General features: G+C 36.9%; 1 protein-coding gene across 9 annotated transcripts in view; it reads right to left on the bottom strand.

Annotated features, from left to right (window-relative positions):
* Positions 1-1106: 1106 nt before the first annotated feature.
* Positions 1107-26415, bottom strand: part of INPP4B (inositol polyphosphate-4-phosphatase type II B) — a 759315-nt gene continuing 734006 nt past the window's right edge. For 5 of the 9 annotated variants that reach the window (XM_042935411.1, XM_042935409.1, XM_042935410.1 and 2 more), the window contains one exon: positions 2729-3051. In XM_042935411.1, coding sequence (XP_042791345.1) covers positions 2919-3051 — 133 coding nt within the window. In that variant the 3' untranslated portion in view covers positions 2729-2918. Of the gene's footprint in view, positions 2259-2728; positions 3052-6812; positions 6899-15086; positions 16490-26415 lie in introns of those variants that run through there. The other 4 variants (XM_042935413.1, XM_042935419.1, XM_042935417.1 and 1 more) reach the window with 4 other exon arrangements.

Here is a 26415-nt window from a genome sequence, read left to right as displayed (position 1 = left end):
ATGCATCCAAGTGTGGCTTGGCTTCAATCAAATATCTGAAACTTTTATGTTTAGCTGTCTTGTGGAACATTCTCAGTCTCTGGGTTTTTTGTGGCCGGGTCAAACATAATCAAGATTTTATCTTCCCTTGTTTTTAAACATGTTTTCTGCAGAACCCTGCAGAAGAGCTAATACGGAATTGATATGTACATTTGATATCATTAGAGGGGGAACATATTTTTAGCAAAAATAAATTATCTTGTTTGGAAATGTCATTTTCTTGGTTCAGTTTCTGAGTCAATCTGATCTCTTGAAATAGGCCTGCTGGTGTTATCTTTTAAATAAAAATAGAGAAAAGGATGACTAGGCTGTGTTTGTACAAAGGAGATTTTAAAACTTTTTAACATTTGCTCTTTGATTTAGAAAACCATAGTAACTTAAGACATAGTGAAGCGGGGGGCACCTGGATGGCTCAGTTGGTTGAGTGCCTAACTTCGGCTCAGGTCATGATCTCGCAGCTCATAAGTTCGAGCCCCACATCGGGCTCTGCGCTGATAGCTCAGAGCCTGGAGCCTGCTTCAGATTCTGCGTCTCCCTCTCTTTCTGCCCCTTCCCTGCTCATGCTCTGTCTCTCTCTCCTTCAAAAATAAATAAACATTTAAAAAAATTAAGAAAAAAGAAATAGTGAAGTGGATTTCTAAGAATAGTTAGAATATCTCTCAGGAAAGGAACAATATTGTTGTTGAAACAAAACATGAATTTTCTTGATGAAATCCACTTTTAAAAGTATGTACAAATACAGGCTTCATATAGGGAAATGCAGATGACTATGCTAATAATAAATGAAAACTTCTATGCATTTGTATTATAGTAAACTCTAGCCTTTAAGACTTCTATGTTAGTACTTTTCAAAAGAAAAAAAAATCTTTGAAATGTCTTCCCCCAAATAGAAAACCCTACTGTTGGCTTTCCATTTAATAAGTTTTTTTTTCCAGATTTGAGTCAAGAGTTTTCATTTTTAAAAATACAGACAAAAATTATACTGTTTATAAGATGATACATTTTCACTTAAGGTTTTTTGGAACCCAGACCACTCTGACATACTGAATGAGGCTTCATTGTTATTCGAGGAAACCTCTGTCATCCTAACCTCTGTACCTTAAATCCAATGGGATAATGAAAATAACACCAAATCCTACCATTTTCAAATTAAACCGAACAATTCAAAAGTTATATCTAATCATTGAAAGGGAGAATGAAATATAAGGGAGAACACCGAAAACTTTGTGAATAGATCTATAGTATACAGCCACTTTTTATTAAGAAGGCTATGAATTGTTTGTCAATGGTCTCAAATATAATGCCCGCAAATCATTAGCTAAAATATGGATTGATAATTCTAGTATTCAAAGCCCAAAACAGTTATCTAAAATTTGTAGTAATCTGAAAACCCTACATGGGCCTAGGGATCTGTTTGGAGTCCTTAGTCAACAGATATCTTAGCCAAGAAGCTGTCACACTAGCTATGGAAAGCCCCATAATATTATCCACTGAATGTAGTCACACCCAAGAGACATCTATGTAACAAGCCTCTGGCATATCCAAAGGGTAGATTTATGCTCTGGATGTCATACTCTTTCAATGAGTGAGGAGAAAGAATAAACTCAACATCTGGAGAAAATAGCGTTCATTTTTTTAGGCTGTTGTACTCTAAGGTTTAATTCCAGCAATAAATGACAATTTTTATTTAAGTAACTAGCATTCTCCCAGAATTTTCATGCATTTTTAGCATGGCACAGGCTAGGAAGGTAAGAAGAGATTATAATCATGGTTCTAAAATTATCTAGCTGGATTATTGGAGGCATATCTTCCTCGTGCTTTAATTTACCCATTTATAATGACATTATACAAGATAATCTCTACAGCAATTTCTAATTTGGAATATTGGAAAACCTATGCTGGTGTGATTTGGAAATTGAAGTCAACAGAAATAATTATTTTGGTTTATCATTAGCTATGGTTGCATATGTCTTAAAATGTTTATTCACACGTAGTAATCTATGCCAGACAACGCAGATTCCCCCATCTATATTTTGTAGCAAGATGACTATTGGAAAACATCACAAAGATATTTTTGGACTTTTATGAACTTGGCTACACAAAGTTCAGGCTGACGGGGATTTTCATGTTTAACATCAGCAGGGTGATCAGCTTTCGTTTTCTTGCAGTTTTAGTTCCTCACGGTATTTTTCTACTATACAACTTTATCACCATACAACCTGCGTCAGAGTTTAGAAAAGATACCATGTTATTGAAAAGTATCTCCACTGAGTTGCTAACACTGTCATCTACCTGTTCCGGAGGACTGGTTATGTCTCGCCTGGAGGACCACAGTCTTTAAAAAGCACACCGGCAACCTGCTTCTGCCGTCAACATCATGTGTTGATGCTACCGAATTTTAATTCCCTAGAAAGATATTTTCCAAATACCACAAATGGGCTCTAAGGTTACTCGTGAGAAAGGCTGTGAAATACCATGTCTGAGTCCCTCTCTCCTTTACACTCTCCTGTGTTCATTCTGGAGGTCAAGCGCCCCTCTATGAGTCACCTGTACTCCTCCTACAGCAACTAAACGTTTCCTCAGAATCAGTGCCTTCCACTAAAGGACACCGTGAATGAAATGTACCCATTCTGAGCTGACCTCAGCCTGCGAGGGGCACCGCGTAGAAGTGAGAACTAAAATCACAATGTTCCTGGAGATTTTTTAATGGATTTCTTTCAGACTAATATGCTAAGACCTAATTCGAGTAATTCCTAGATTTGGGCAAACATCCCTGATCAGCTCCCTCCACAAACTCGTGACAATAAAACAGTTTAGAAAGGTGGAGATTATCCAACTGAAGCGTAATTGTGTTCCTGGTTATTTACATGTTGGTAAAGTTAGGTGTCAGCTTTTCCATAAGTCCCCTCTGGAGGTCGGTAGTACTTGGGGAAAGCCAGCAGCTGTAGCATGTTGAAAGCATACTTTCTGCATTTGATATTCTTCAGAACATTCTCTATGCGGCATCCTTCTCTGGTGAAAGGGGAAAAAGTACAACTTCATGAAACACGGAATAAATAAATATGCTTTATTTGTTCAATGCAGAGTTGCAGCAACAGTCCAAGTAAAAATAACAAAGATTCAACTCTACATTTTTTTTTTTTTTTCACAAATGATGATACATCTTACAAAATTAAATCCTAGGCCAGGCCCAATACCATTATTGCCCTCAGAAGGAGATGATTAAAGTCTCTTTGCTCTTAACAGATATTTAAGGTTTAATCAACGCTTTAAATATAATTTGCTCCACAATACAGCTTCACTTCAGTTTCATAAATATATCTGCCTTTTTATAACTTTTCCATAAATTAATGTCAGTCTCTTTAAAACACATTAAGATCTACATGTAGCCCTAAGGATGCGGGTTCTAGGAATAAGGCATTTAATTTATTAAGTCTGGCCCTATAGATTTCAAAGGAACATTTCATCTCTATTTTACTTCATTATTTTAGCTGTGCAACGAAGAGAAAAATGGCTTTCTGAACAGCCTGGTCCAAGTCTCTGCTTTATAAAGGAAGGGTGCTTGTGCACAGACAGTACAAAAGTCACAGGGGCTGAAAATGGCGTGTAAGACACAAACAAGACCTTGTTAAAAAGAATAGAAAAGTACTCCGAGAGCCAAATCAACCCAAACAAGAGTTCCAAACAGGTTAATTTAATTACAAAACATAAATAGCCATTCTCTCCATCAAATTACTGGACAGAAAAGGGTAAATTGAAGCAAAGAACCAACATAACTAACAGATTAAGAAATCAAACAGAAGGTTCTGTCAGCTGATGGCAACAAGGATATTAGCACAGTGGAAATAAAGTCTCGAACCTCCCACATCTCTAAGACTTGACTCAGGGTTTCAGTGCATTGTGCAAATTCATTCTTAATTGTCTTGAATAAATTGAATGGGAAGAGAAACAGGAGGTGCAGAACTTCAAGCTTTCAGGATTCTGTTCTTTGTCTTACTCCAAAGACAGAAATTTAAAAATTCTTTTGAGTTGGTTAACAGTGGGAAACACTTTTCCGTGAACAAAAGAGCAAAATAATTCACTTAATGCATAGTACTTCTTTTTTAGATTTTAGGAAAAACAAACAAAACACATTTCAAACATTTTTTTTTAAATTCTGTGAATCTGAAAATGTAGAAATATTACAGCATTGTCCCCATAATTTAAAGTCCATTGTCATTTGTAGAAAAGAAAGGAATACAACATAAAACTTATTGGTATTTGGCTAATAGTAATGCAAGACTTAAAATAAGCCACACAACTAACAGGTGTGAGCTGACAAGCAGCAAGGCGACAGGATAGAAGTGTCGAGAAGTTGGCTTGTTATCAGTTAGACAGCCTGTTTCAGGATCATCGGATTCACTCAGTGCTCCCTGGGTTTGTCTGCTGTTAAACAGGGAGGGGGGGGGCGGGGAGTCAGGGGAGAAAAGAAAATAGTATAGCATTCACACAGTAAAGAAACTCAACCTTAAATATCCTGAAATTCAACACATTATTTTATAGAATACAACTGTTTCAGATGGAGTTTTTATGCTAAATAGCCCCAAATGCATCTGTGTATTATTTTCTTACTGTCCTACATTGACAAATGTATTAAAAAAGAAGATTCTTTTTTTTTTGTGCAAGAAGGAAGAGAGACACACTATGATAGTCACATGAGTTGAATGTGTATGTACAAGGAAGAATCAAATAAACAGAACAGCACCAATCAACAAGACTACATGAATAAAACTAAAATATGGGCCCATAAAAATAATCTGATAAATACATCTTTGGAAAATAAGAAGAGAAACACAGTATGCAGAGAAGCAAACGGACATGCCTGGCACATTTAAACACACCATCTAATGTTACTATACTTACATAATGTATTTAAGGCTATAAAAGTGATTTATGGAAATGGTTTGGTATTTAAAATGAATGAAACATCTGATATGTCATCCTTTGCCAGCCATACGATTAGTTTAACAAACCCCGACTCAGCGTCCTTCTGTTAGTTCAGCTCATAAACTATGTTTTCTGCTGCTCATCTTAACTTAGATGAGGCCAAATCTATCTCCAAGGGACTCCTGGTCTTAAAAGAGATCCATATTGCAGAGTGACTCTCCGGGAAAGAAAAGATTTTCTGTGTGAGTAAAAAATGGGCATTTGTAATTGGGCTTAAAGGCAGCTCCAATTATGGCAAGTCTGAAATACGCCATACTGATACATGCTGAAAATAAAAATTCTTTTCTATGTTGTATTTCATCAGTATTCGGAGTATTCAGAATTTCAATCACAGTCAGTTATCAAGGAGTGGTTTGATCTTTATCAGCTCCTCCAGGTTTTGAGGCAGAAAACTGGTTGTTACTCAGTCTCATGAAGAGTGCCCTGCAAGCAAGCCCCTTAGCTTCCATAGCCCCCTTTCAAACACTTGCAGCCCCTGAAAACTTGCTGCACAGACATTCTTGACGAGGCATTTGACCACATTACTGGCCACATTTGGCCCAGCAGCAATCATAATTACTTTGAACATTTATCTGACTTAGTTTAAAGCATCAAATCAATCATGTTATGCTGTGCCCATGTTATACTTGTTCTTTGGTAAAACCTATGGACTATGGAGCCAGTGACAAAGTGAAATAGAGGCTTATCTGAAAAACAAATGGCTTGTTGAGCTAAAGAAGAGTTATTCTGGACCTGCATAATTCCTATCATCAATTGTATGAGTAACCCAGTTACGTGTTCAACATTCTACGGCACGTTAGGTAGGAAATACGCTATGGGTTTTAAAGAATTGATATCCTTGTGATTCAGAAAAGCTTCTTTGCCCAAAATTATTTCTCTAGTATCACTAACATTCCCTCCTGTGCAGTTTTAAGATGAAAGTTATCTGTAGCAAATCTTAATTTTGTTGTAACCTTGGTTCCTCTCCAGTGTTCCCTATTAAAGAAATATAGTCTCCTAAATCAATTAATCTCTTTCTCTCATCTATCAATCGTATTACAAATATTACATTCTGATTAGAAATTTAGGTTAAATATTAACCACAATCTATCAACATAATAGTATAATAGTATAGACATACTCTCTCTTTCCCAGTGGGGCCACCTGTACATGGGCTCTGGCTGAGGAGTACACTATTGGCCAAAAAGTAAGTTGAAAGGATCTTATAACAGTCCTTAATCCAAATACAGTGGACTAATTTATACTAGGTGGCTTTTTTTTTTTTAAACAACTGCCAGAGCCCATTTAATACTTTCCAGTCTGTCTGCCAAATATGCCTTCAAAGTGAAAATTACTAAATTAAAAGGTTGCATTGTTACTTTTTGGTTTTGTTTCTGGAAGGACAATTTTATAATTGAATTACTTTGCTGTTTACTAACGTCAATCTCTGGAGATTAGATTAATACATTAAAAATGCCTCACACACACAATAATTCCATTATTCAGCTAGAATTGAAAGTAACATGGCCTATCGGCTGTCATAGAAGTTAAAGCCCAAGGCCCCCAATTATGTCATAATGTGGAGAAGGGTACTCTTGGCACTGTTTCCTTGCTTTCTGCTAAGAATAGCTCAAATGGTCATTTCTTCATAACCACAAATGAATTTTTAAGCACTCTGCAAGTGTAAACTGCCAAGGGTGTGTTGAATAATATTAGTAATTTCTTCACCATCAGATTATGAAAAATAACAAATTAGTGGCCACCTTACAAGGTACCCTGACAATCCAGAGTCATTAGTTTTAGCCATCGTTGGTAGATCACCATGGAAGCAAATCACAATGTTGTCTCCACTGAAAATGCGACATGATCAGTCATTTAAGGGCAGTTACTGAATCTGCAGGATAGAAAATGATTTTTTTTTCTTTAAAGACCTGTCAGAGGGGCGCCTGGGTGGCTCGGTTGGTTGAGCATCCGACTTCGGCTCAGGTCACGATCTTGCGGTCCGTGGGTTCGAGCCCGGCTCCAGGCTCTGGGCCATCAGCCCAGAGCCTGGAGCCTGCTTCCGATTCTGTGTCTACCTCTCTCTCTGCCCCTCCCCTGTTCATGCTCTGTCTCTCTCTGTCTCAAAAATAAATAAATGTTAAAAAAAAGACCTGTCAGAGAAATCACTCAAAAACAAGTAAAAGGAAATGTCTTACTTTTAAATACACCACTGCCTACATGAGGAGACATTTCCTTAAATGAAACCCAATGTGCATAGCTTGATGATATTTGCATATTTCCCCCCTCTTTTCTGTCAGTGACTGCTGCTGTATCATAGATCACGAGTCCCCCCCCTTCCCCCCACTGCAGGTATACTCTTAAACCATGCAAAGCTCTAAAAACAAAATTTATAGTCTTCTTATCTTCTCCTGCTGGGTAATTATTCATGAAGAGTTTTGCTATTTGCTATTTTATTCTTTTAACCACTATAGCCCTTCAAGCTCCCTCAAAAGAAAATTCCCAGTCAAAACTGAATTGAAAAATACTTCCTTCTGACCAGGAAGCTGATTTCTTCCATGCTAAAATGAGACCATTTCACATCTAATTATATCCAAGTTTGGAGCTATGGGTACACCATTGTGAAATTATGAGCCAAGATTTTAGAGCCAATAGTTTATAGAGCTCTATTTGCATCTACGTTCATGTAATACATTGATCTTAATAAAGCACCTTGTTTCAGGCCCTAGATTGCTGGATTGTGTCAGATTTTAAGCTGGCAGATCTGTGTAAAACTGAATGTAATGTAGGTCTGGCATCAATAAGAACTTTGAAAGTGGAACAGAAATCATAGAATCATAGATTCTCATATGTAAAAGTGACTTTAAAAACTCTTCAAGTTGAAGTGCACATTTTATAGATAAGAAACTAAATTTGAAGGCCTTTTCCATGCTTTACAACAGCAATTGCAAGGAAAGGATGTTGAGAATGTACTTCCCCTGCTTTCCAGTTTGCTTATAGGACAGTCTGATAAAATAAGGGGAAAGGACTTGTTTTCAGTTTAGATCCAGGCCATGAAATTTAAATTCTAAAATACACTTAAATGTCAAATTATCTACCAAAGCTTTCCAAAAATTTAATTTATAATTAAAATATTAAAAGTATATTTCCAGGACTTAAAAAAAAACAAACTGTGCAACTATTTACATGTAGGGAAAATTTTAATAAAAGAATATCAAAGGTGAGATAATTTCCATTGGCCTAGAAGCAAGATCAGCTTTTGTAGCCCCTGGAACACCAACCACATTTAAAATGGTTTCTTCTGGGGTACCTGGGTGGCTCAGTCAGTTAAGCGTCTGATTTTGGCTCAGGTCATGATCTCATGGTTCACGAATCCCAGCCCCATATCCGGCTCTGTGCTGACGGCTTGGAGCCTGGAGCCTGCTCCAGATTCTGTGTCTCCTTCTCTGTCCCTCCCCCACTCATGGTCTATCCCTCTCTCTCTCTGTCTCTCAAAAATAAATAATAACATTAAACAAATTTTTTCTTTAAATGGTTTCTTCATTCTAACTGGATTTCAGAATCTAATTCAAAATATATTATGTAGACTATAGGAAAAGCCCCTAATGCAGAAATTACTCAGAAGACATAAGACTATGTTATAGCTTTGAATGTCTGGGTCATAGAGTTTCTAACTATCATGGACAAGGTGGTATAAAAGAAAGAGAAGTAGTAAGCAAAACATGCACTCAGAGGAGTGTGGTTCCTCCCCATAGGACCCTGCATGCATATCCAGACAAGATATTTTTGCTGGGGCGGGGGCGGGGGGGGGGGGGCAGCAATTGGGGGGTGGGGCGGGGTGGCGTGCTATGAACTAGAGAACATCAGAGCCCAATAACCAGGAAATGATAGTGAGCTTGGGAACCTGCATATCACAGAAGACAGAGATTGAGAGAATGAGTAAAGCCCCACTAACTTAGAGAAGAGGAAAATGTATGGTTAAGTGGTTGGTTTCAGAGTCAAGATTTCTCCAGGTTAAAGTCAGGGCCACCTTGGAGACCACAGGGAGTGTTTAAGGAAAAGGAAAAGATCTCCCATATATCATGTCCTATCATGTAAATGCTGCTTTATAGGTGTTATCTTGTTCATTTCTTACAAACAGTTAAATTGGTCAGTATTATGATCTCCATGGGCTCAAAAGGGTTACAAGACTTGTTCAAGTGGCAGAGAGGGAATTTTTATCACTGCCTGTCTAATGGCAAAACCATATTCCTTTCACTTTATGACTGGGATCCTTTAAGCACAAGGTTTCTTGTTCCCTCTCAGAAACTGGCAGGTGTGATTTCTTGCTAGTTGTTACATTAGATTAAATGACTTCTACAACTGCTTTCATCTCTACCTTCCTGTGATTCTTTGATTCTATTCAAACATAACTACAGTACTCTAGAGATGCATATTTTTTTCTACTAATAGAATAGGTGACAGTTCAATAAGAAATAGTTGAAGTAGGGAGTAAAAATCAAAGAATGCAAAGCATTCTTTGACATTGTGTTTGGTCTCTAAAGATGTTCCTGCTCATTCTTACCTATTTTCAGAATTAAAAAAAGGAATCTGACTTATTTATCTGTTTTGATTCAATTTCTCCCTGGTATCACTTGTTATATTCTTTTTCCCATTTCACTTTTTTAGTTTTTTTTTTGTTTTTTTTTTAAATTTTTTTTTCAACGTTTTTTATTTATTTTTGGCACAGAGAGAGACAGAGCATGAACAGGGGAGGGGCAGAGAGAGAGGGAGACACAGAATCGGAAACAGGCTCCAGGCTCTGAGCCATCAGCCCAGAGCCTGACGCGGGGCTCGAACTCACGGACCGTGAGATCGTGACCTGGCTGAAGTCGGACGCTTAGCCGACTGCGCCACCCAGGCGCCCCTCACTTTTTTAGTTTTATAAAGTACCCAGAAAATAGGAATATCTTCTTGTCAGAAGAAGCAAGGCTCCAAATAGTGATACTTTCAGATAGTATCTAAACATTGCTTTGATGAGAAAGAAAAGTACATGTGCCCAGAAAAACAACTCAAGAAAAGATAGGAAAGTGGCTTGATATCAAGTCTGTGTTTTACATTAAAAAAGTTTAAAGAAAAAAGGAAGGAGAAAGAGAGAGAGAGACATAATGAGTTTCAAGTATAATTGCTTCCATCAGATGATTATCAGAGAACTGATTTCAGTTTTCATCTTAGAATTTTATAAAGAAGAGTATTTGGATGAGGTCCAGAAAGAAATATCATAAATGATGAAAGGACTGAAGAAAAAAAGCTTATGAGGAAGTGCCTGAGGTTAATTTTATTTGGATAAAAGAAGGCTAATATGCAAGTGATTGTTAAATGCAGATAAAACAGTAATAAAAATTTTTTGAGTCACTAATTTGTGTTTTGCTCCCTTATATTTTAGGCTGCAGTATAAAGCATGTGTCCCAGGGATTTTAGCAGTGCTGAAAGCAAGAGCTGCCTGACCTAAGTAGATCTGCCCTTTGTTAATCTCATGACTGAGAAAATGTGAGGTATCCAGTGAGAAGCAAAAAGGACCTTTGAGGGTTGAGAGAGAAAAGAGTGGGAGAGAGAGAAAGAGAAGGGGAGAGAAGTGGAGTGAGACACACAGAAAGACAGAGAGCGCTAAATGGAAGGAGGACAAAAGGACAAAAGTTGGTGTGGAGTTGGGGAGAGGATAGAGGTGGGGGGTGGGGTGGGTGAAACCTTGTGCATTGTTCTTCATTGGTGCCCCTGGAAGGGAGGACCACTGGAGGTGGAGAGAGACGGGAGGCAAGCTGGCCCTCAGTCACTGGTCAGCTTTGCCAAAGATTCCCTTTTCTTGAGCTTGGCTTGGTGCAATGAAATAAAGGGGCATAAAGGCACCACGATGAATAAAATAGGCACATCAGTGGCTAATGACTGATACAGGCTTTCAGAAGTTTCAGTGCAAGGTAAGTCCTGTAGCAAGAAGAAAGCTCAAAATAATAGGATTGACTTTCCATCAGCCTGGCCAGATAGGAGCCAAAACAGAGAATGAAGCTTGTTTAAAGAAATTTCTTTAAAAGAAACAAAACAAAACAAAAACACATCACATCTTACACACCCTAGTGGGCAGATAAATAAGGAAATTCTACAAGAAATGAGTACATAGGTGTAGATATACATTAGTAATTCAGTTTCTGTGTTCCATGCAACGTAACTAGCTTTTCTTTGTACAGGAATGCCAACAAGATGACTTAGTTTTAATTGCTTCAAAGGAATAGTCAGAAGAAAGGAAACCAGTCACTAAAAACATTCTCTAAGTGTGTTTGCTGCTATAGTACTTAAAAATATAAAGAAGCATTGTCTTACTGCTCTAGTTTGCTACTCTCCTGGAGTTTGAGATAATTTTTATCCTCAAGTTAACAGAAAATTAACATGCCAAAACAGACTTTTGATTCCATTCTTGATAAGCACCAGAGAATAAGGAGGAAATTTCACTGCCAGTTAGCTCCCCTGGTGGAGCTGGGAGCTTGACTCCATGGACTACTCTTAAGCTCTCAAATAAAAATAAAAGTCCATATATACCAATAGATTATAGCCTATGTTATTCTGAAAGTAGCCTGGAAAATGTAGCAGGTATCGGTAACAGTGAATAAATATTAGAACATGTATAACAGGAAAGAAAGTCAGTTCAGCTCTCTATTACCTATTTGGTTAAGTTTCTAGTTTATTCCTTTAAATGGGAGAAAGTTAACATCTATCCAATAAGATTATTGTGAGATTATGTTAAAGGAATTTACACATTCTCAATAATAAAAATAGGTAAATAAATAAAATTTCTGTCTTCCCCCCTACTCCCTTGCTAAATCTTAGTTCTTGTGTGGACAATGAGTATCTGGACCAGATATGCAGCTACTTGGTTCCAGCCCTTCTCCTTTTTTTTTTTTTTTTAATTTTTTTTTAAATGTTTATTTACTCTTGGGAGAGAGAGCTACAGAGCATGAGTGGGGGAGGGGCAGAGAGGGGAAGACAAAGAATCCCCAGCAGGCTCCAGGCTCTGAGCTATCAGCACAGAGCCCAGCACTATCAGCACTCTAACCCACGAATCGTGGGATCATGACCTGAGCCAAAGTTGGATGCTTAACCAACTGAGCCATCCAGGTGCCAGAGAAGCAAACGTTCTTAATGCCAGAGATGGGGATTCAATGCTCAGTTCTCCTTATAAGGAATTCTATGCTATAGACCTAGATGAGATCACTTCTCCTTCCTTTAACTCCTCCCACTCCCATATATTTTGCCTCTCTTCGTTCAGCCTAGTGTGTGTATGTGTGTGTGTGTGTATGTGTGTGTGTGTGTGTGTGTGTGTGTGTGTATATATATATATATATATATATATATATATATATATATATATATGTTTATTTATATAAACCCAGGTGCCCTGTTCAGCCTAGTATAAAAGAATTTAGGTTTTGACACTTCTTTGGGTGTTTATTTTTATTTATTTTTATTTTATTTATTTATTTTTTTGGTGAGGATTTCCCTGTACAAGTGTGCTTTTCACCTGTTTGTTTTTTAAATTTTTTCTTCAGTTTATTTATTTTGAGACAGAGACAGTGTGAGTGGGAGAAGGGCAGAGAGAGAGGGGACAGAGAATCCCAAGCAGGCTCTGTGCTGCCAGCATGGAGCCCAATGTGGGGCTTGAACTCACAAAACTGTGAGATCATGACCTGAGCCGTAACCAAGAGTCAGACACTTAACCAACTGAGCCACCCAGGTGCCCCTTCTTGCTATTTGTCTTATGTCAATTGAATTCTCAGGTCCAGCCAGAGACTAAGAGGGCAGAAGAAAAGTTTTGCCTCTGATAGTTTCAAGGTCAAATCTTGGATCTACTTCTTCTGCTACCATTCCAAATCATCTCCTCTCTTCCTTTCCAGTACAGAAAAGGACACACACCCACTCTCAGACATTCGTTCAGCACCTCAGATCTTCCAGATTCTTCCACATTCTGTAAAGCATCCCACGCTCCTCCAGTATCCAGTCAGACCACTTTGCACCAACTCCACTGCTGCAGCCTATGAGTTCACCATGACCTTGCCCTTGTACTAACAGAGGCAGTTTTCCTGCCTTCACCACTCTGGCCCCTCTGTTCAGTTTCACAAAATCCGATGTATCCATTTAGACACATGGCAGAGCAAATGCACTGTGAGAACTTACAGAATGAAAATCCAGCTGCCCCCCAAAGGGAGCCAAGCTTGTCAAAACAAAAGTAATGCCTTCCATCTGCAGGGAGTTGGAAATACTTTCAACCGCTCAGCCCTGAGAATGAAGCTCCTGAATCTCAAGGAGGAAGTGCAACTACGTTTTTTTGCTCCAGACCCTGTTGGGCTTCCCAGGTTTCAATCCCTTCCCACCAATGCCATTTCCACTGAATGAATCCTGTCAATCTTTCTCAGAGATGGTGTTCCATCTGAAATGGACAGAGTTGAGTATGAACTAGCTAGCTCCACATCAGACACCACCATATTGTGAGTGTTGTGTATTCCCGAACATTCCCTTAAGCCCAACTCTTTGAACAGGAACCTCCAAAAGAATCCATTTAGTTTTTGCTCCTGGAACTATCACAGAGACTTCATCATCTCCTCTAGGACAGGTTTTGTCTCTTTTACCACCTGTCAGTCTTTTCCCACTTTTATTTTCCAATTTTCCCTTTACTTTCACCATCCCATGCAAACAGTGTAATAGTATGATGCTACAATTTATGTTATCAACTCCTGGAACTGAAGGCTTATGAAAATCCTATGAAAGAGAGTAAGATACATTTGAGAATCTTAGAGTTTAGCTTTTGGATACAAGTACATGGCTAAAAACAATAATATTTACATAACTTTGAAAAAGGCAGAATATAAAATATGAAATACAACAAGGAAGAATAAATTCCAGGCATAACCAAAAATAATTTACATATATTATCACTAACCCCTGCTACAGAGATTCAAAAGTCAGAGAAGACTTCTTAGAGAAATAGACTTCTGTGTTGGACAGTGAAGGCTGAATAGAATTTCAATGGCCAGAAATTAGGTGAGGTTGGGTGAATATAGATAACATGAAAAGGCATGGAGACAGGAGAATGTTCGGTACACTTGGGAATGACCCACAGTCTGCTTTGGTCATAATAATGGGGCAGCAAGGAAACAATAAAGGCAAGACAATTAACTTTCAAAGAAAATGAATTTCTTTTTTTTTTAATTTTTAACCTTTTTTTATTTATTATTGACAGACTATGAGCATGGGAGGGGCAGAGAGAGGGGGAGACACAGAATCTGAAGCAGGCTCCAGGCTCTGAGCTGTCAGCACAGACCCAATGCAGGGCTCAAACTCACAAACTGTGAGATCATGACCTGAGCTGAGGTCTGAAGCTTAACTGACTGATTCACCTAGGTGTCCCAAAATGAATTTCTTTCTTTTTTGCTTACTTATTTTAGATATTTCCTAAAAATAAACACGTATTTTGCAATAAGAAATTCAGCTACATTGTTTTTTTTTAAAAGAAGATGGGGCTGTTTTACAGATGTTTGTGGTTGCCAGCAAAAACTTAGACCTTATTCTCTGGGTGGTGGGCGGGCTCATGAGCAGCACAGTGGTGTGATTAGCTGTGTGTTGTAGCATCACCCAGGGTGGCAGTAGAAGGATGGTTTGAGCCAGGAATGCAAAAGGGATGGGATACACGAGAGCATGGAGACCAATTAGGAGGCTATCATAATAGTCAAGGGGAGAAATGACAGCTGGGACTTGGGAGTGGGTAAAGGTAAGGAAGTTCCAGATTCTAAAACAGAAATAATTTGAAAAATAGAGTAGATAGGGGAAGATCAAGAAGAGGAAGAGTAAAAACAGTATGTTTAGGTTTTAGAGGAAAGTGCATTCTATTCAAGTATGCTATATTTGATGCAGGTCTTTAGTTAAATATGTACAATGAAAGACAGGTCTAGATAGTATTTAGACTATGTAGTTCTATGCCCTAGGTTTGGAAGTTTACTGCAAAAAAAAAAAAAAAAAAGGCTAATTAGAAAAAGTCACCCATGTGTACAGTATGTGATGAGTAGAGATGAGGACTGAGGGCAGAACTCTGGGGAATGCCTGCATTTGTAGGGCCTGTGAGAAAGGAGGCTGAGAGTCAAAAGTGATATAGAAAACAGCCCACAGATTCAAAGAAAAAAGGTGTAATCAATGAGTCAAATACTGCAGCCAGAGCAAGGAGGTTGCAAAATAAATAAAGGTCACTGGATTCAATCATGTGACTTGTAGTCTTGGACTTTTAGTAGAGTTTTAAGAGCAGAAGTCAGTTTACAAACAACAAATGAATGAGTAGTGAAGAATGGGAGGCAGCAGTCTATTCTATTTCAACCACTACATCTAGAGCCTTGACATGAGTAGAAAGGAAGAAGAAAGTCAGCACAGAGTCTGAAAGAGACTCAAAGATGAAACTGCTTCAGGATTTGTGAGGTGAGTATGCTTGGAGGTGCAAAGGAAAAAGGAGATAGAGGAAGATTCAAGAATATGGGAGAGTTGGCTTTTTCAGGAAAAAAAAAAAAAAAAAGATGTTTATGGGTTACAGACCAGGCAAAAAATAGGGATCTTTCATTGTTTATCAAAAAGTCCTTAAAAAAAAAAGTCCTTACTAAGTTGGGCTTGTTAAAGCATTCTCTGATTTCTCTGAATGTGGAACTAAAGATAAAGATGTCTGGGTGCCAGAGGAGGAGAATGTGGGGAAGTGACCAAATTAGAAGCTTCACCTCTCTACATTTTGTGACACAATCAGAATTTCTTGCAATACATTCTCAGTGGTTTAGCAAGCAAATAAAGCCAAGATTAAATTTTGAATCACCTAACCATCAACGTCACAATAAATTAGAACATCTATGCTACCCATGGTGTGTTTGGAGTGGCATCTTTGCATATACTTTTGAAGCTCAATGTCATTGGTCTTAAGAGTTTACATTTTACATTCACAAACAAATTTCCAAACAGCATATATTTCTCCTGAACTGATTCTTTCTTTGTAAGTTTATGTGGGGGGAAGCCTCCCAGTGATGTATAAACATAAGGACTAGCAACCTGAAGCATTTTATCCATACAGATGACTATCAAAATGACTATACTAGAATACATTATTCTCCATCCTTTTTAATTTCTAATACTGGTAATGACCTTTAATTATCTAGATTTTGTGTCCAACATATGACTCCTGATTATGGTCATTGGAAAAGCCTTATAACTGGTGTCCCAGAACTTCAGTATCTATTCAGGGTTAATAAATCATCTTAAAAGATATTCAGCTGTTTTCTACTGACCAGAGGCTTACTTCCTGTTGTTTTTCTGCTTAATGCTGAGTATTTCTTCTTTTTCTTGTTTTAAAATGATATCATCCCCAAATGAGTTCTCATTGCTTGACTATGGATCTTGATTAATTTCCCTTTTTGATCTGCACCCCTCAGCCTCTCTAAGGATATAGAATGCAACAGGAAAATAACATTTTCTAAGATATCTGTGATGAAGTAAGTTCATGGAATTGTAGGTTAAAAACTCTAAGAGATCTATCTATCTATCTATCTATCTAACACTCTTCGAGTACTGACTTTGTGCCTTCAATTGTGTACACTGACTATAGTCTAAGAGGATTAAAAAAGAGGAGGGGCAATGTGGTGGGAAAACTCTATTGATCCTGAAACAACAGAGGCCCCTAAACTTCAGGCTAAAAAATTTTGCTCCACTCTCTAAGCAGCAGAGAGTGACATGGTTGGTGCTGAACTTCAGGAATTAGACTGGAAGGTAAGGGACTGGAAGAAAGAGAACAAACAATTAAGAGACTACTGCAGTGATCCAGATGAAAAGTTATAAAGGTCGGGAGTAAAGCAAAAGAAATACAAATGAGTGAGAGACCATATCTGAAAGATAGGGGGTGGAGTGAATCAATATCTTGGGGAAACTGCCTTATATGAATTACAGACAGAGGTAGTAATTATAAATGATAAGACCCAGGAGAAAGTATTTTATCTTGGACATATTTTTTTCCCCCTTCTCTGTCCCTTTTGTCACTACACTGATGCAGATAATCTGAGTCTAAGAGACTCATCATTTCTGAAATTTGCATCAATTTTCCACAATAAGTCTTGAAATGGCCGTGTTGTTTGCCAAACAGAAGGTTATCAGGGAGAGTACAAGATATCACTCAGAGCCCACTGTGGAAATTGCTTGCAGTTAACTTTTCTGATTAAAATAAAAAATGTCAGTAGTTTTATTGTAGTAGAACCAAGAGAATTCTTAGGACACCACAGCTTTTGTTGTTGTTGTTTTTTGTTTTCCTATCCATTTGGTTTGTGCTTTGTTGCTCTTCAGTCAGAAATCACATTCTGTATCGACTCTTCTGTTCAATTGAGTAAGACGCAAAGACACAAAGCTCAGAAAAAGGGTATTTTTTTTCTACTTTTGTGTTGTTTAGGGTCCCTCTAATTTGCTTAAATATTTTCCTCGACTCAGATTGTTGGAGCCTGGAGGGACCTTAGAGATCACCCAGTCCAACCCCTTCATTTTTCAATGAGAAAGCAGTGGCCTCCAGAGGAGAACAAGGATCTCATTAGTAGTCCATGGGGTGTAGAGCTGGGATTGTGTGCAGAACAATTAGATTAATGATATTCTTCAGCTCTCACACAGTGAAACAGAACCTCCTCTCTAGCTCCATCCCTAACAGAGAGGAAGGAGCTACTCTCTCACTCAGATTTTATACATTATGAGGACGTGGTTTCCAGCACATTCCTGTAAGGAAATGTTCTCAGAGTTGAGAGGAAGTGGAGCTGGATACCGTGCATATGACTCATCCTGATCTCTCTGCTTCCCGGCAATCCCTATGGCATTTTGATTTTTTTTTTCTAGACAATTCTGGTGTGGAGTTAGCCTCTCTCAGTCTGCTACTATAGCTGCTATTGCTCCAACTTACAAGCCATGGAGAATTCCAGGAAAAAAAGAAAATTCATGGATGGCTTCATATAACATTCATAAAGTCATCAGCTAAGGCCACAGAACATTAGTAATAAAAGCTACCATTTATTGAATACAGATTAATTCAAAAAGGCCCATTGCCTCACCCTAACGATCCCCTTCAACCATCATACTATTACTGAGAGGTGGATACAAAGATCCATGTTACAAAAGGAAAAACTAAGAAATAATCAAGGTTACACCAGCAATAAGAGGTAGAGATAGAATTTGAATTCCATTCCTCTGACTCTTAAGTCTATGCTCTTAACATGTGCTATACCTTCTTTTCTGCATTTTTCATTCTGTAAGAAACTATGTAGGATTATAGTACCTGCATACATGGCCCTATGGTCTACCTAGGATAGCTCAACATATTCAGAACAATTATAGAAAAAAAAATGTAGTATTTGCCATAAATGAAATAAAGGTTTTGAATCTAAAGAGTTTTCAGTGTGATTTTAGGCTTATGGTAACCACACATCCCAGCATGCCCAGGATAACTCTGGTTTATGCCTATAGCCCCAGCAGGACTTAGATGGAGAGAAGGAGGGTTAAAGGGTATTAAAGTATTAAAAAGTATTAAAGTATTAAGTATTAAAAAGAAAGAAAAAGAAAAAAAAGACAGAAGCAAGGATGTGTGGTGTTTGATATGTTTGTGTGCTGTTACATGTTTGCTGAACAAGTGTGTAAGGGCAGGTATTTAATTGAGAGAAGTGTATAAAGATGAGTGGGAGAAACAGGGCATGGTGTGACAAGGAGATGAAATAAAATGATGATATACTACATGGTGTACTTGGGTTTTAGAAAGATTAGTTTAAAAATACTCTGCAGGGTAGACTGAAGTTTAAGGATTGGAAGCAGAAAAGCCAGTGAAGAGGACATTGAAATAATTAAGTTGTAAGGCAAGTTAGAGAGGATCAGCGTGGCAGAGAGAACTTGCAGAAGCCAAAAGACACATTGAGGGGAAGACATGACAGGTTCCAGTCAACGGAAGAGTAGTTAACACTTGAGTAATTGTTTATGACGACTACGTTGGCCCCAACTATTAGATTGTGGACAGTGAGAGAACAACAGAAATTGCCTTAATGCACTCATGAAGCTTTGGAGCTAAGTGGCAGTAAGCTGAAATAATGGTACATACTACCAAAGAGTTTTTATAGTAGTTTAAGAAAAACAGTCATGACAGAAGTATATCATACAGCACAGAAAACATAGGCAACCCGAAAACTGTTGCCATATGTAATTTAACTTCAGCAAAATCCTATCACATCATAATAAACAAATCGTACTAACTCAAATTTTGTTGGTTTTGTTATGTCATTTGTATATTTGTGTTGGCTCTACAGTTGTATCAGAGCTAAAGGCATAGGGTGTTTGTACCTGGTTTTATGTTTGGGCATATCTAAGTAAAATTATACTGAAAATAGTTTATGTCAAAGAAGAAGGTATGCAGTAATTCTTCCTTCTTAAGGAGGTCAATGTATGACTCAGGTTTGAGACACAGTGTCTAACACAATTGCTATTTACATAACTGGCTTTGACAAGGACATGGTTATCTGTGATGTGACACCAGTTTAAGTGGACTGGTGGACTGGAAGTCAAACTGCAAAGGGACAGGAGGAAAATATGGGATTAAAAAGTAATACCAACAGTTGAGAGCACATCAAGAAGTGTGTATTGTGTATGACAAATTCTGAAGGAAAAACATAAAATGAAGAAAAACATCAATAAAACCCAACCATATAAACTATGATTGATACTCAAGACTTAGGACAATAGCTGTAGTTGGCTAAAATGTGAGTTTTGTGGTTTTGTGGTAGACATTGCATATATTTCTTTCCAGAAAGGTGACTATATCAATAGACAGGAGTTAATTTTATGGCCAAAAATATAAATGATAATTTTCAAGATTCATTAAAATACAAAGTATCAAGAAATATGGAAGACAATCCAGATGCCATATCTAATTACTCCAAACCAATCAATTAACAAAGGGTCTATGGGTCATATCCATGTGAAGTGCCATTGATTTAAAGAGCTGATTTTTTTTTTTTTTTTTTTTACTTTTAGTCAGATGGTGGTGTTGAGGTCCTAAATCACGTGGCTAAAATACTTACTTTTGTTCTTTTAATTATTTTTCTAAATAAAAGGCAGTAATTCATTGAAAACTAGCTTCCAGGAAATTGTTTAGGGGATCACGAGGAACTGACTTTATGTATAAGATTTCAAAGTTAATCTAGTAATGAATGACCTAAGATTCCTATATAGAAGTATGAAACCAAGATTTATCAGGACACTTATCCTTTTGTTTCAGAGGATTGCGTCTCAATGGATTCCATTCTAGTAAAACAGGGATTAGCTGTTACTCTCATTCCCTTAAAATACTTCCCATTGGAGAATGATTAATAAAAAGTAAATGGTTGATTAAAAACTAAAATATAGATTATAAGCCTATACATTTCTATAATTGTATAAATTATCAGTTTAAAAAAATTCTCAGCCGATACCATTGTACATAGTATATGGTAATTCTGTATCTATATATAGCATGGTGTTTATGCACTAAAGTCATACAATCCTAGCTTGAATCTGGCTTTGCTTCTTGCTACCTGTGTCATTTGGACAATCTATATCATTTAGTTAAACTTCCATTTTGTCATCTTTCAAATGGGGATGATAATAGTATTATTATAGATAGGTTAACATGAAAGTTAAACACACACACTTAAACATGCATGCCAATAATATATTTAGTATGTCTCACATATGTTAAGTACTCAATAAATGGTAGCTATAATTATCAGTGTCATACATATTGAAATATATTGAATAAATGACAATGAAATAATCTACAAGATCTCTATTAATGGCTACGAAAAACCCACAGTGTAACACAGATTAATCTTTATAAGTTATAGTCCACAGTAGTGATTTCAAAGAGTATTCAACCATTACTTCTAATAGTATTTTGTTCTTATGACTTATATATACTAATAATTACTTTCTCTAAATATTTTTCTAAATTTTACAAATCCAAATTGGATGGGCTATTAAACAGTTTGATACTTTTTAACCAAAAGATGTTTTACTTGTAGAATATTGCTTTCTTGCTTTTATTATTGCACATTTTATAATGCTTATTTCTCTTATGCTTCTAGTCCACACCTAATTTAACATATATAACACAAAAGAACTGTGACTCAAACTTATAATTCATCTTAGTCTATCTGAAAGAATCACTTAATTCTGATGATGTTTTGTTATAATATTTTCAATCAAAAATCATTAATATATACAGAGATTTTTGTTCAAATATTTGTACCTTGGGTAATTATAAATATTCAATCCCTTATAATTGAGATAATGATAACTAGAGAGGTTTGATGCAAATTAAATTATTAAAATGCATAATACTTCAAAGGGGAATTGATGTTACTCTTTTATTATTAAACTAGCTTATTTATTCCCTAGGAATTACTTATTTAAAATTTATTTCTCAGAAATTGCTACCTGATTACTTAGGCACAATCCATGTTCTTCTATGTTAATAAATATAAACTAAAGCAATTGCATATAGGTATCAATTAAAACAAATACACAGGTTTCTTTGTCTTCCCTCTACTGTTCCATAAATAGGCACATATTTAGAAAATAACATTAATTCCCTGAAAAATTCTACAGTGAAGAATGCATTGAATAATTTCATTAAATATTCTTTTTTGTATGTAATGCCTTTATTTTATCTACTGGCCCAAATTTGCTATGCTTAAATTGCCTCATCTCCTAAGACAGACTTTACCATATTGTGTTCCACAAGTATTGATGAATATGCAGTGCTAACAAAAGTTAATTTTCTTTATGATAGAATTTTCACAAGACTTTAATATATAAAAAGGTAGGGGGCTTTTGGGAGCTGAAAACATGCTAGTTCTTGGTCGTAGGCAGCTGTTTCTCAGGTATTCACTTCATAATTACTCAATGAAATATACACTTCTGTTTTATTCACTCTTTACTTCTGATAATACTTTAACATTATGTCCCATAATATGTATTGTGATATTGAGGACATACAGACTAGAAAAATTTCTTTTTTCTTGGAACACTTATTTAACTTCATAAAGGTAACTAGTTTTCAGAGGAACATGAACTAGGAAATGTTGGCTTATAAGAGTTCAGAAAAATAAGTTTAAAGCCACAGGCTAATTAGAAAACTAAACCACTGGGGTGCCTGGATGGCTCAGTGGGTTAAGTATCTGACTTGACTTCAGGTCATGTCATGATCTCATGGTTTGTGGGTTTGAGCCCCTCATCAAGCTCTGTGCTGACAGCTTGGAGCCTGGAGCCTACTTCGGGTTCTGTGTCTCCCTCTCTCTCTGGCCCCTCCCCTGCTTGTGCACATGTGCGCGTGCACTCTCTCTCAAAAAAAAAAAAAAAAAGGTTTTTTTTTTTTTAAATAAAACTAAACCATTTACACTCAAATTACAACTCAGGATATAACAAATGTTGGCAAGGATGCGGAGAAAGGGGAACCCTTTTGCACTGCTGGTGGGAATGCAAACTGGTGCAGCCACTCTGGAAAACAGTATGGAATTTCCTCAAAAAATTAAAAAAAGAACTACCCTATGACCAAGCAATTGCACCACTCAGTATTTATCTAAAGGACACAAAAATGCTGATTTAAAGGGGCACATGCACCCCAATTTTAGAGTAGCACTATCGACAATAGTCAAAGTATGGAAAGAACCCAAACTTCCATTGACCGATGAATGGATAAAGAAGATGTGGTGTGTATATATATACATACATATATACATATGATGTATGTATGTATATATATACATACATAGACACACACACAATGGAATATTATTCAGTGATCAAAAAGAATGAAATCTTGCATTTTGCAACAACATGGATGGAACTAGAGGGTATTATGCTAAGCAAAATAAGTCAGAGAAAGACAACTATTATATGATTTCACTCATGTGTAATGTAAGAAACACAACAGATAAACATAGAAAAAGGGAAGGAAGAATCAGATAAAAACATAGAGGTAGGAAAACCATAGGAAACTTAAATACAGAGAAGAAACCAAGGATTGCTGGAGGGGTGGTGAGTATGGGGATGGGTTAAATGGGTAAATGGGTGATGGCCATTAAAGAGGGCACCTGTTGGAATGAGCACTGGGTTTTATATGTGATGAATCATTAAATTCCACTCCTGAAATCATTATTACACTACATGTTAACTAACTTGGATTTAAATAAAAAAACAAAAAGAAAATGAAACCATTTACTCAAATTAATATCCATGTACTAAAGTCATGATAGCTTACAAAGGTAGGTAGAAAATCAATTCAATCATCTAAATAATTTTGACAAAAATGTATTATTCTTGTATATATATTTAGACTAGATGCCATTTTATTTTGATTTTTAGCTGAATAAATGTCCAAGTTTTCTTTTTACTTGGTATTGGGCTGTCTTAAAGCAGGTACATGTAGGGGCACCTGGATAGCTCAGTTTGTTAAGCATCCAACTCTCAACATCAACTCAGGTCATGATCTCAGGATCATGAGATTGAACCCTGCATGATCTCTGTGCTGACAGCACCTGGAGTCCACTTGGGATTCTCTGTCTCCCCCTCTCTCTGCCCCTCCCCACTCACATGCATGCTCTCTCTGTGTCTCAAAAATAAATAAACTTTTAAAAAAAGTTTAAAAAAATGTACATTTAGACCCTATCACTAAAAGAAAGCAACGTGGATACTTTAATTATAAGTAAAGGTAATACCAGTGCTCTCATTGTCTCTGTCTCTCTCTCCTTTTTTTTTTTTTTTTTTTTTTTAGTTTGGATGGTTTTGGTTTAAATAAAGTACAAAATGACACACTATACTGAAATAATATGCTGTTCTGACTTCCTTGGAATCAATGTTCAAATCTTTCTTGATCAAGAATAGACTATTATATTAGACTCCCATCACATTTAAAGTTTTTTCAAGTACTTTATAAAAAAAACCCTCAAAACAATTTTTTGTTATTCTTTAGATACAATTTTTTAAAAAATATGACTTATTAATTTTATTGTGCTAAATAAGCATTGTGTTTTCCACTTTGGGGAACAGCTATAGATATAAGCATTTCCAGGAGACAAGACATGTACAAATAACCCATTTTCTCCAGAATTTCTATAAATTCTATATAATCATTTGAGAGTTTCTAAACAAACATGGGAACTCTACTGCAGAGATTTCAACCCAGTTGTTGGGAATAAAGGCTCCTTTCAAGGAAGAGTATTAAAAAAGGAGGGCTCTGGCAAATGGGAGCCATATGGTACAAGGAAAAGAGCAGTAGAGGAAGTGTTGGGGGAAACAGGTTCTGGGCTTGGTGCTCTGACAAACTGACAGTGTGTACTGTAACTTAACTAAATGAAACTTAACTCAAATGGTATTTGAGGGAATTGGCCTAGATACTCTCTAAGTCTAAAGTCTATGCCACCTCAACATTGCCATCAATTACTATAGAATTCTAACTCTGCATTTCTAACTCCGCATCATTCACCATAGATCAGGCATTGCATTAGATGCTAAAGAGATGAGTACATATTGTTTCAGCCTTCAGGGCTCAAAGAGGGAGAAAGGATATCTGAATCAATATCGATACTTAGATCTGAGGAGGAATGTCAATACAGTAACACTAAGCATAGAGAAAGGAACAATGAAGCCTCACGTAAGAGGAATCATCCAAGGTAGATGTTACAAATATGTGGCAGTTTAATAGGCGGAGGAGGCACGAGGACGTAGAAACACAGCAGAGACAAATGGTGTGTGCAAAGGGTAGTGTCTTCAAGGACCTCGGGGGCTGGTTGGGAGGAAAAGAGCTATGGAAGGAGAAAAGGCCAGGAGAGGAATGGTCATGACAGTCCACTGAAAAGATCCTAAGATGATATGGGACTGACTCACGTCTGTTTTGAAACATGAATTGTGGCAGCTACTCAGAGGGTGAGCTTCCAGAAGGCAGTAGGGAGAGGGAATCTGGTGAGAACTGGTAATGCTTAATCTAAGGCAGACACTGTGTGGATAATGACTGTCTGTGATACTAATACAAAGGAAATCTGCCTATTTCTAGTGATATTGGTGTCAGTGCTGGTATTTTGTTCAGAAAATCAGAAATCTTGTCTTGTATTCTTTGTCCTAATGGCAGACCACCACATACTCACCTAAGTAAAAGTTAAAATTGTACCTCTAGTCATGGCCCAGCTTCTCAAAAAATGCTTTAGATAGGCTTGAGGATTTAACTCAGAATTTACCTGAATCCCTCAATTTCTCTCCCAGGAATCATGGAAGAGATAACCCAGACCTAGAAAATTGTGGGAGGACAGTGAGTTACTAACTGCCAATCTCTCTACCAGAGAGCAAGAATGTTGCAACAAGAATCAAATCCAGGTCTTTCCTATGTCAATTTTTATCTCTGACATGGCTTTAACAACCATTCTCTCATTCCCGTGAGGCTTAACTTATTCCTACTTGAATTCTGGCCTATAAATTGTAGAAGTAAGCACAATCATTCATTCATGTCCATAGAATGTAATTTGGTACTTTAGTAATAGAATATTAAATGATGCCTAGGATAGCCATATGAATAAATGGGTCTTCATAAAAGCCTAAATGGTTTTAGGGAGTTATTTGGACACTGGAGACATCTGTACTTTTTCTTAGAAATATTTTAGAATTCTAATCAACCTATCACTAAATGTATTTAGTGATAGATTACCATATATCATTCATCTCTGCCTTCAAATATTTCCTTCAGATAACCTTGCTAACATTTTTATGCATTAATTTAGAAACTTCTTATGGAAATGCTGTTCTATAGGTCATTAAAAACATCTTCTGATCATGCTATATGCTGTTATCTTCTGCTATATATAAATAAAATACAACAAAGCCTGGCTGACTTCCCCATGCACATTATTCAATGTAATAATAGGCTAAACCATAGCACTCTGTTTCTTCATCTGTTTCTATAGAACCAAATGCCTTCAGAATAGTATCTGGAAACACCACTACTGTATCTGAATACTTTTATATGCATGTATGAGATAATCACTGCTGCAAGATCAAGTTCATTACAGCCTCATTTCAAGTTCCATCTGGGAATTAAACTTAAATTGAGGCTGAAATGGGTTTTGTTATCCCTATTGTGTTGCTTAGGGAAGATGGTTCATGATGATCAAGAGACTGATTGTCTCTGGGGTGGAAAACACAGAGTTTGGGATAGTTCACAACATGCACACACACAGTAATGTAAAAATTAGATACTTCCACAGACAGTCCAGATAGTCATATATTTTTTTTTTCTTTTGTTGAGAACTGACTTAATTGTGAGTGCTT

This window comes from Panthera leo, chromosome B1 (assembly GCF_018350215.1).
Source record: "Panthera leo isolate Ple1 chromosome B1, P.leo_Ple1_pat1.1, whole genome shotgun sequence".
Taxonomy (NCBI): Eukaryota; Metazoa; Chordata; class Mammalia; order Carnivora; family Felidae; genus Panthera; species Panthera leo.
This window is presented reverse-complemented; position numbering and strand designations above follow the sequence as displayed.